The sequence below is a fragment of the Phaethon lepturus genome, unplaced genomic scaffold (assembly GCF_000687285.1).
Source record: "Phaethon lepturus isolate BGI_N335 unplaced genomic scaffold, ASM68728v1 scaffold16703, whole genome shotgun sequence".
In the NCBI taxonomy this organism is placed as follows: domain Eukaryota; kingdom Metazoa; phylum Chordata; class Aves; order Phaethontiformes; family Phaethontidae; genus Phaethon; species Phaethon lepturus.
The window spans coordinates 9,708-19,588 of record NW_010527118.1 but is presented as its reverse complement, the minus strand read 5'-3'; the positions used below and the strand labels follow the sequence as shown (position 1 = coordinate 19,588).

General features: G+C 44.5%; 1 protein-coding gene across 2 annotated transcripts in view; it reads left to right on the top strand.

The window, feature by feature from the left end:
* HEPH (hephaestin) overlaps positions 1-9,064 on the top strand; it is a 23,677-nt gene extending 14,613 nt beyond the window's left edge. The window contains exons 12-20 of one of the 2 annotated variants that reach the window (XM_010283291.1): positions 179-389; positions 661-800; positions 1,692-1,823; positions 2,806-2,912; positions 3,668-3,893; positions 5,357-5,496; positions 5,882-6,044; positions 7,210-7,242; positions 8,820-9,064. In XM_010283291.1, the coding sequence (XP_010281593.1) occupies positions 179-389; positions 661-800; positions 1,692-1,823; positions 2,806-2,912; positions 3,668-3,893; positions 5,357-5,496; positions 5,882-6,044; positions 7,210-7,242; positions 8,820-9,064 (1,397 nt within the window). Of the gene's footprint in view, positions 1-178; positions 390-660; positions 801-1,691; positions 1,824-2,805; positions 2,913-3,667; positions 3,894-5,356; positions 5,497-5,881; positions 6,096-7,209; positions 7,243-8,819 lie in introns of both variants that reach the window. The other variant, XM_010283290.1, reaches the window with a different exon arrangement.
* The last annotated feature ends 817 nt before the right edge of the window (positions 9,065-9,881 follow it).

Below are 9,881 nucleotides of genomic sequence, written 5' to 3'. Positions count from 1 at the left end.
TTCCTGCTTGGTTTCTCTAACAACCTCTTTTAATCACAGCATGTGGCAGCCAAGCTCCCTAAACAAACACCCAGATACACACAACACACATACTGATGTCAGCTATGTCACAAGCTTTACAGCTGTTTCCTGGAATCTTTAGAAGTAGCTGATTCCTTGTTCATGCTGCCTCCCTCAGGGACTTTTGAGATCTATTGCCAGACGAGCAATCACTACCAGGCTGGAATGAGGGAACGCTACTCCGTTTCCAAGTGTGGGAAAAGGGATCCTGCTCCTGCCCTTCAGTACAAGGGTGTGCGGACATACTACATCGTGGCAGAGGAGGTGGTGTGGGACTATGCACCCGACCGAAGCTGGGAGCAGGAACGCCACAACCATTCTGTGGAGAGGTAGAGGCCTTCTGGGGAAGCCTTTGGCAAAGGTTCTCAGTAGACCTTGGTGAATCCTGTTGGGCATCTCGGCCGTCTTGTGACATGGTGCATATGCCACTGGTGGTGGTGCTGCTGATGGGAGGTGCAGCCCCCCGCATCACTGCGCCCACCTTTGCAGCCAAAGCAGGTCTCTGGGAAACCTATTCAGCTAGTGAACCCCTAGCCACAAGTTAGCTGTTTATTCCCTGTGAGCTTTTTGGTATCTCAGCAATCATTCTGCATTTCTCAGCTACGCTGATGTATTTTTGAGCAACGAGAATGGACTGCTTGGCTCCAGGTACAAGAAAGCAGTTTACAGGGAGTACACCGATGGGACTTTCCAGACCCCCAAGGCCAGGATGAATGGTGATGAACACCTAGGGATACTAGGTAAGGATACATGCAGAGGGTACATCTTTCACTCACACAGCAATGGGGCTTGGACTCTAGAGCTTCAGTGGCTAAGGGCTGTAATCTGAAGGCCTCCTACATATTTAGGCATCTGCTGTGTATACAGGTGAGGAGAAATTCAGACTGTCTCCTATTCAGGTCTGCCAGCTTTGGAGAAAGAGTCTTGAACACAGCTTGTAGTAGAGAAGACCGGGTTCTCATGCCTGAATTTGCACCAACTTTATTTCATGCCTCAGGCAAAGCATTTTTCACACCTGTATTTCTCTGACTGCAGAACAGAAATCACTGCTTACTTCTAGAGAGCAATATGTAGCTGTGAGAGAAATGCTTTTGGGGCAAAAGCAGACAGGCCTGTGAAAGTGGAGGAGCACATGATGTCTGGAAGTCTGTTGAGACACAGCTCTGTGGTATTAACCCAGGACTGTAAGTGGTGCCAGAGCAGCAAGGCTGGGGCAGTATATGCTATTCAAAATAGTCTGCAGCTCTGATTTGTGACACTGTCAGGCCAAATTGAGTATTACCACATTTTTTGAAACCAGAAGCAAGGCATGATCAAGATGCAGTAAAATTTAGCACAGCAGTATTCAGAAATCAAGCCTTAGCTGTGCTGGGCGCAGTTAAAATGCCTAACAACCTTCATTTCCCTCATTGTGAAACTCACAGTCTGGTTTTCTAAGACCTACTTGAATTGGGACTGACCTCCAATTCTCTTTGTGGGAGGTAGAGATAAGGTAGAGAAGAGGGAGGAGAACGTCATAAATGCTATAAGGGAATATGTCTGGGGAGAAGATGATGAAAGAGAGGTGGGAGTATCCTCAGGAGATGCTGACCGTTTTTGCTAGTCTCATAGTACATTCTTCCTATCGCAAGGCCCTTTTCTGTGGGCGGAGGTGGGAGACATTCTCAACATCGTGTTTAAGAACAACGCCACACGACCCTACTCCATTCATGCACATGGGGTGCTGGAAAGGGAGACAGGACAGCCGCAAGTAGCAAACCCTGGTAAGTCACTGCGGTCTCTAGCTGTATTCCTGTATGGGCTTACGAAGCTCACTTTAGCCTATAGCTAGACTGGTTTCCTTAAGTAGGCTCTGATGTACTTGGTTTCTTATGGTTGAGAACTGGAACTGAACAGTAACTGGTCTTTCAGGTTCACCATGGTTTTAGTGATCTCACATGTGTGGGAATGGCAGCCCTGGGAGTTCATATTCTGCTCTGCTGGTTAAGCATAGCACAAAATATTCTGTGTGCAGCCTTATCTGCCCTACTGAGTATGGTCTGTCCGTAGGAAGGAGAAGGATGATGGCAGTTCACAGCTCAGGCAGTCCTTGGTAGCCCTGGGCTGATGGCCCATGATGGGGGAAAACTGCCCCTCTTCTTTGGGACCTATACTTTTTGTGATGGGCACAATAGCTTGAAAATAGTATGAAATAGGAGAAATGCACAATTGCTTGCCAAGACGCTGACTGAAATCACCAATTTGTTTCACAGTCCGGATGCCAATTTGTATGATTTTTGGTCCCTTCAACTTGCCCAGGCTGTCTAAGCGACAAACAAGTTTTCAGCCAGGCCCTGTCTTTCTGAAATGTATCACTAGTATGCAAAAGAGTAATTTTAAAAACATATTTGAATGGGCATCATGAATATACTTCTGAGAGAGGAAGGATCATCTCAAGCTCCATCTGTACTGAAGAAAGGTGGAATTTCCTTGGTCAGGTCCAGTCTCAAAGGCGGCAGTTAAAACAGAGTTGTGCTGATACCTGATGGTGTGTGCAGCCCATGACCCCTCTGCTTTGCTTGAGAGGGGAACTTCCATCCTGCTTTTCAGTGTTTGGGGAAGGAAGATGCAATGTCCAACAAAATCAGAATTGAATTTGCACTTTGGAGACAGGATCTTCTTTTTTTGTTACGCTTTGCATGCTGCTCAGCAGACTGGCAAGCGAGTGTCTCACAGTGGTGTTAATGGTGCTTCTCTGTCACTCAGGTGACATTGTGACATACCGATGGGAAGTTCCTGAGCGATCTGGTCCAGGGCCAAATGATTCAGCCTGTATTCCTTGGATCTACTACTCCATGGTGGACCCAGTAAAGGTAAAATACAAGTTAGAACCAGAAAAGCCCAGTTAGACCAATTTTTCACCTCCTCTAGAAAACAATGCAAGCTGGATACAATTTAGAGATTGGCCCAGCCAAGAGGTAGAAGAACCACCTGGTGACATGTCCAGCATTCTGCTGGGAGAGGAAATCCTCCAAATTTGTCCTGATGTTTGTCCTTATTTTTTCCTAACACAAACCTTCATAGAACAATTCCACTCTCCTTGACACTAACCTTCCTTCAGTTATTGGCAGGATATGAGAACATGTCCCAATAAGTCATGGTTTCTGTTAGTGAGAACCATAGGGCTAATCAAGAAAGACAGAAATTGTCCAAAATTAGGCCCCATGGATAAAGCAGGAAGATTTGAGCATTGCTAGGATCAATTGTCATAGCACTGATTTCACAGGGAAACAACTTGGAGGATCCTGTAATAAACCATCACATTCAACCCAGAGATCATTGCCTTTTTATCTCAAGTTGCAGATGTTTTTGCAGCCACAGACTGAAGAGTATTTTGATACCATTCATATTTATGACTTTTGGATTTGCATTTGTAAGAGCATGTATAGTCTCAGTTCTTGTCCTTTGGTAGCTGATTTTCACCAATGAGAGTACTTAGTACCACCGTTTGTTTTAAGCGAGGTGGTGCAGGGAACAGCTTATGTGGTTGCTGAAAGGCAAAGAACTGTGTATAAAAGAGGGTGAGAAGATCATTGCCTCAAAGGTGTTTCTCCTTCATTCTGATTAGGATATGTACAGTGGTCTGATTGGACCCCTGAAGATCTGCCGGAGAGGGGCACTGCAGTCTGATGGGATCAGGAAGGATGTAAAGAGGGAGTTTGCTCTACTGTTCCTGGTTTTTGATGAAAATCAGTCCTGGTACTTGGAGGAAAATGTGGAACATTACAGTAAGAGAAATCCCAAGGATATCAACCTGCTGGATGACAAATTTGTGGAAAGCAACAAAATGCATGGTAATGCCTCTTAGGCACCTGAGCACCTATTACTATCTACACAAAGTTGTTGTTGATTACGCAACCTCCATAGGTAGTCAGCCACCCAAAAACCAAGAGCCTGACTCCTAGTGATTGCCCTCATCCTCTTCCATTGTCAGTGGCATAAACAGAATTAAACTGTCTGTTGTTCTAAGTATTGCAGCACATATACGGCACAGATCTTTGATCTACAATGAAGGCTAATCATTCGGCTGTCCCTGTCAGGAGAGATAGTAAAATATGGGCCAGAGAGGTTAATCTCTGATGTGTCTGAGTGACTCTGGACAGGAAATAACATCAAATGTGAAATTAACATGTCAGACATTTAATTCTGTTGGTCCCAGAACCTTTAGAATATGTTAGATTTCAAATTGAGTGAGCCATGTGGCTGCAATACGTGGCTCAGTTGTTTTAGCTGACTACCAAAAACCTTTCTGCCATAGTAGGATGAACACATTTTTCTAAATTAACACATTATTTATGATAGTTTTTCTCCATATTATATCTGGATCTAGCTGAAGCATTCTCAGCCAAACAAGTCCCTTGGCAGTTGGGGAGATAACATAACTCTTCACTATTCTTATGTATACTAACATTACTACTGGTTTTGTACAGGTGATATAAAGTATCTCCAAATGTTATAATTGCTAACCAAATATTGTAGCTGGCAAAACCAGCACACCGAAGTTGTATGCTTGTTTTGGGCTACAGAAGGTGCCTATGGCAGATCTGGGAGTAAAACACTGATGTTCCTGCCCTCAGATCATGTTTCTTTCTCTCTTATTGTCATCTGATCATGAAAGCTTCCGTGTGTCTGCCATAGCACTCAGCTCACTCACTGTTTTGGTCCCTTTCGTGCATTTACAGTCAAAGCAGTATTCCTTCTTGCTGTGATAAATATGAAATAAAGTCTTGCCGTGTAGTGATTTTACAAGGTATCAGCATGTAATGTGTACAGCCAGCATGACACTCTTAGAATGACAGGGTTACCTGTTGGCAAGATTTACCTGTTTTCATTGTTCAACAAGTAAATTGTTCAGAGATTTATGTGTATATATCTATATACATGTTTCCACATCATTGGGCTAAGAAGGCCTTTTTTACATATCTTGACTTCTAGAAACAATGATCTCTGGCTGACTGCAGATTTTCAGCAAGAGGTAGTTTTTGATATTTATTTGACCCAAGCTACAGCATGGCCTTGGATGCAAATTATTGTACTTTTCCTATCTGTTAACAGAGTGGATAGGGAGCTGAGCTGGAGGGAGACTGCCAGACTTTTAGGGGACTGTCATATGGAAGACGCTAACTGCTGATGCATTGGTTGCTGTATGAGCTTTGTAGCATCTAACTTGTCCTGCATGTTCTTCCTTTGAGATGGTTCAGCATCTTTACCATTTCAATAACAGGCTTTTCTACTATCTCTGTTACTTACTGCACAGCAATCAATGGGAGGCTCTATGCAAACTTGCCTGGGCTGACCATGTTCCAGGGTGAGTGGGTGAACTGGTACCTGCTGGGAATGGGCCAGGAGGTTGATGTCCACACAGTCCATTTTCACGCTGAGACCTTCATATACAAGGTAAGAATATCCCTGCTGATGGTAAAGCAGAGACTGACCACCAATATCATCACTTTTGCTCAAGACTGGTGAACTTGAACTTCTTGAATGACTTCACAGCAACTTCACCCAACTAGGAAAGGGATGTGATTTTACGCATCCAAATCTGACTCACTGAGCCTCTGTATTTGCTGATATGTCTAGCTTAACCCTTCTTAAGATTAGGCATTACCAGATGGTGTTTACTTTCCCAACTACAGCCCTGGAGATGCTTTTTGAAATTTTTTTTTTTTGAGCTTTTAAAAACTAGTACCACTGAAGTGGTCTCCAGTGACACTGACAGAATTTGCTTTCTGAAAAGATGCACAGAGCACTGCATGCTAACAGCCTCCCTTCCTGTTAACAGAATGGCAAAAACTACAGAGCAGATGTCGTGGATCTGTTCCCTGGGACCTTTGAAATGGTGGAGATGTTGGTTGGGAACCCTGGGACATGGCTGCTTCACTGTCATGTGTCTGATCATATTCATGCTGGTATGGAGATACTATTCACAGTCTTGCCCAGACCAGGTAGGGAATTATCACTGATTGTTACCATAAAACATCTAACAGCACTTTCCAGTACTGCTGCTAAATTCTGGGTGTTTGCATCGCACTTACATACCATAAACAGCCAGTTAATTGAGCAGATAATTACTTAAGTACTATTAATCTAAGATGCTCCCTTTGAATATGGTAATACCTGCAGGTGGAATTAATAAAAAATTGGTTTCTGGGGTTTACATTGCCTATGTTGTCATTAGGAGTTTTATTTTAGCTTGTGTCTGAGAAGCAATGTTCAGCCATCAGCTAGTAATTGTTCTTGCTAAAAATATTACCTGTAATCTAAATGCACATCCTAAGGCTTCTCATTTCACTAGGAAACACTGGAAGAGGTGCTCAAAGGTGAGTGACACTCTGTGCTGAGCTTGGCTGCAATGGAGTTAATTTTCTTCATAGCAGCTCATAAGGTGATGTGTTAGATCTGTTACTAAAACAGCATTGATAACACACCAGTGTTCTAGCTATTGCTGAACAGCACATGCACAGTGTCAAGGTCTTCTCTGTTTCTCACTCAGTAGGTTGGGGTGGGCAAGAGGCAGGGAAGGGACACAGCTGGGACAGCTCACCCAAATTGACCAAGGGATAGTCTATGCCATATGACATCATACTCAGCAATAAAAATGGGGGTGAGTTTTTCCAAAGTAGCCATGGCTCAGGGACTGGCTGGGCATCAGTCTGCAGGTGGCCAGTGATTGCTTTTGCATCACTTCAGGGTTTTTTGTTTTGTTTTATTCCCCTTCACTTATTAAATTGTTTTTATCTTAACCCACAACTTTTTTTTTCTCTTGCTTTTGTGCTTTTGATTCCCTGCCCCATCCCACTGGGGGGTGAGTGAGTGAGTGACCCTGCCAGCCAGGGTCAGCCCACCACACACTCAGAGACTTTGATTGTACTTTTCTTTTGAAGGCCATAAAGGGTTGTGCAGCAGGAATGGGTTTGCTCTTGAAGCAGGTAATGCAAAAACGCTCTTGGTGTGATGTGGAGAGGGCAAACGTTGACAGGAGAAAAGAAAACCTGCAAGCTGTGGAAAACCATGCTGCCTCTGGATCTGATCCTTGCCAAACGTGCCGTGCTCTGGATTCTCTATCTGTTCAGCTCAATGCTTTCTCACCTTCTTTTTGTTTCCTTTCAGAGCCAGAGCTTGAAGTTGTAAGCTACAGTGCAGGTATGGTATACATACATTGCACTGCTAAATACTGTCTGTGTGAGGTGGAGGAGGAAGGGAGATCTCTGATCAGTACAGAGATTTACATCTGTGTGAGAGGGGAGGAGCACAAACACCACTTACAGCCTCTCCTCTGTCAGGCTGGGCAGTGTGTTAGTCTGAGACCTGGCTGCTGATGGATAACAGGGAGGGTTCCAAGTTGGTTTGGTTATCTGTCCTCCAAATGTCTGCGCTCTGATAAAAATAAGGAAGTTGGGCTTGTTAGGCTTGTTTGACCAAGTAAGGTCAAAAAGTTTATTGGCCTCACGTCCTGTTGTACTTGCGATATATGGATTCATCTTCAGAGGAGAGTGCAATCTTTGCAGAGATGCAAAAGGAGGTATTGCAAACGAGGTGATTTTTCTTACTCCCTTCAACCAAAACCCAAGGGGCACCTTAGATTAGTTGTCCTCCCTACTTGGGCTGTCAGTGAGTATGTGGTTTAGAGCATTTTCACATTCATCATTACTAGCTGAAGGGACCGAGTCAGCATGCAAACAAGCGCATCTGCCTTCTGGTCTGTTCTTCCCTCAGGAAAAGAGCTGAAGCACATGCCCTGCCTTTCAGGTGTTTTAAAGAACAGACATTGGAAGACATTTGGTTGAGCAGCACCAGGGAGAAGGGGAATAGTAGATAAGATCCCTTTAAAATTTTCTGGTGTAAAAGTCTTTGTGGTGGTGATTTCTTTCTCTGATTTTTTTTTTTCATCCTTCTCCAGCTCCATTTTTCAGCTGCTGTTAAATCCAGCAGAGCTGATTTCAGAGCCAGCTCAGAATAGCTGAAAATACAGCCATCTACCTACAAGTCTTCAGCCTTTGTCTGCTGATCTTTCACTTATTTCCTTCCCAACAATGTTTTCCTCACTCAAAATGGGCATAAAGAAGAGGAGTAGGAAATGTGTCAGAGCAGTAGTGACAATATTAAATAATTCAGTTTTATACCATACTCGTGCATCAGCCTGTGTATGCTGACCCGGCAAAAACCTTGATCAACAGTTGTTACGTGTGCAAATAACCACTTTTCTCAAAAGGTTTCTGCTGCCTCTGTGTGGAAGCATAAGAGAGCTCAGGATCTTACGTGACTCACCACTGGCATGACTGAGCAAGTGCACTCTGAAAAGTGGTGGTTAGGACAACAGCCGTGTGCATGGGGAGCTTGGAGCAGGGTGGGGAACTTGCAGCAGCCCCCGGTCTGGACACATGTTCTCGTCTCTGTTCTTCTGTTCCCAGCCCAGCCACTGACTCCCCACACAACCTCCCTTGTGACTGGGGACAGCAATGGTTAGCTGGTTGGGCTGAGTAGCGGTGAGATACAGTGAGGTCCTGGGATGGAGTGGATTAGGGCAAGAACCATTCATTCTCAAATTTCTGTGTGACCTCAGGAACGAGGGTCTGTTGGATGGATGGCGACTGGGTCTCCTTTGACTTGTTTTGATTGTCTTTGGGTCTTTCTTTTCCTCCTTTTTTAGTATTTCTTGGAATCTTTCAGTTGTGGTATATCTGGTTCTCATTGGAACTATCTTTTTGTTTGTGTCTCAGAGTTGCCATCTGAGGATAAGGAGGAGTCCCAGAAGATCATGCTCTTTGGAGCTAAGCTGGCTCAAGGGCAGATAGAGGCCACAGTCATCACACTAGCTGTTGCAGGAATGGTGCTCTTCCTGGTTGCCTGCTTCCTTATAGGAGTGGTCATCTATCTCGAGAGACAAAAGAGATTAAGACGCAATCGGAGGTCCATCCTGGATGACGGATTCAAACTCATGTCTAAAAAGAATTCAGGACTATAAAAGCCATGTACAAACTTTGGGCTGTGTGCTTGGAGCAGAGGCTGGATCATTGTCCACAGCAAAGATTTAGGGGCATCATTTCAATCGTACACTGTACTTCTAGAAGCTAAGGAGGGACAGCTGGGGCCCTGACTTCTTCATATATCCTCCTCAGCACTCTGTAAAGAAAAAGTCTGTCCAAGAGAGATCTGAGGACACCTTGAACTGGCAGAAGACAAGTAATAAGAGTAAAAAGGTCCTTCTAAAATGAAATGCTTCTCTTCCCCGAGAGAGGGGAGGTATTTCCCCTATTTTCTTCTCTCCAGAACAATTCCACTCTAGTCTTTCTCAGACTAGTTTAGGCCAGATTCCAGTCTTGCTCCATCACTAGAGCTGAGTTGAGAATTGTCTCCCAAGAAACTGTGAGCCTTTAAAGTATTTAATCTGAAAGGGGAAGATAGTATTTTCATTTTTGTGAATCAGTTAAGAATACAGAAGCGAAAATGTTAATTTAGATTTGGATTGCTGTTTTTTGATAAGAATTGGACAGATGCAAATTCAGGGCAGTACATGTCATGGTGTGAGAGCTCCATCAAGGACCGTGACGACAGCTGTGCTATCAGCCTTGCTGTGACACATCCTTCTGCTCTTGGCACCCCAGGCAATGTGTTTTGATATCTGGCATCCTGTGTCTTGTGCTGGGAGAAGCAGCTTTCCCAAGTGCTGCAGAGCACCTCCTGGTGCCTGCTCTCCCCGCTACGGCTGCCTGCCAGGAGCCAAAGTGTGGGGGTGGGTGGCGTAGCCCGTGACTAACCCCTGAGCTCTGTAGCCCACCCCA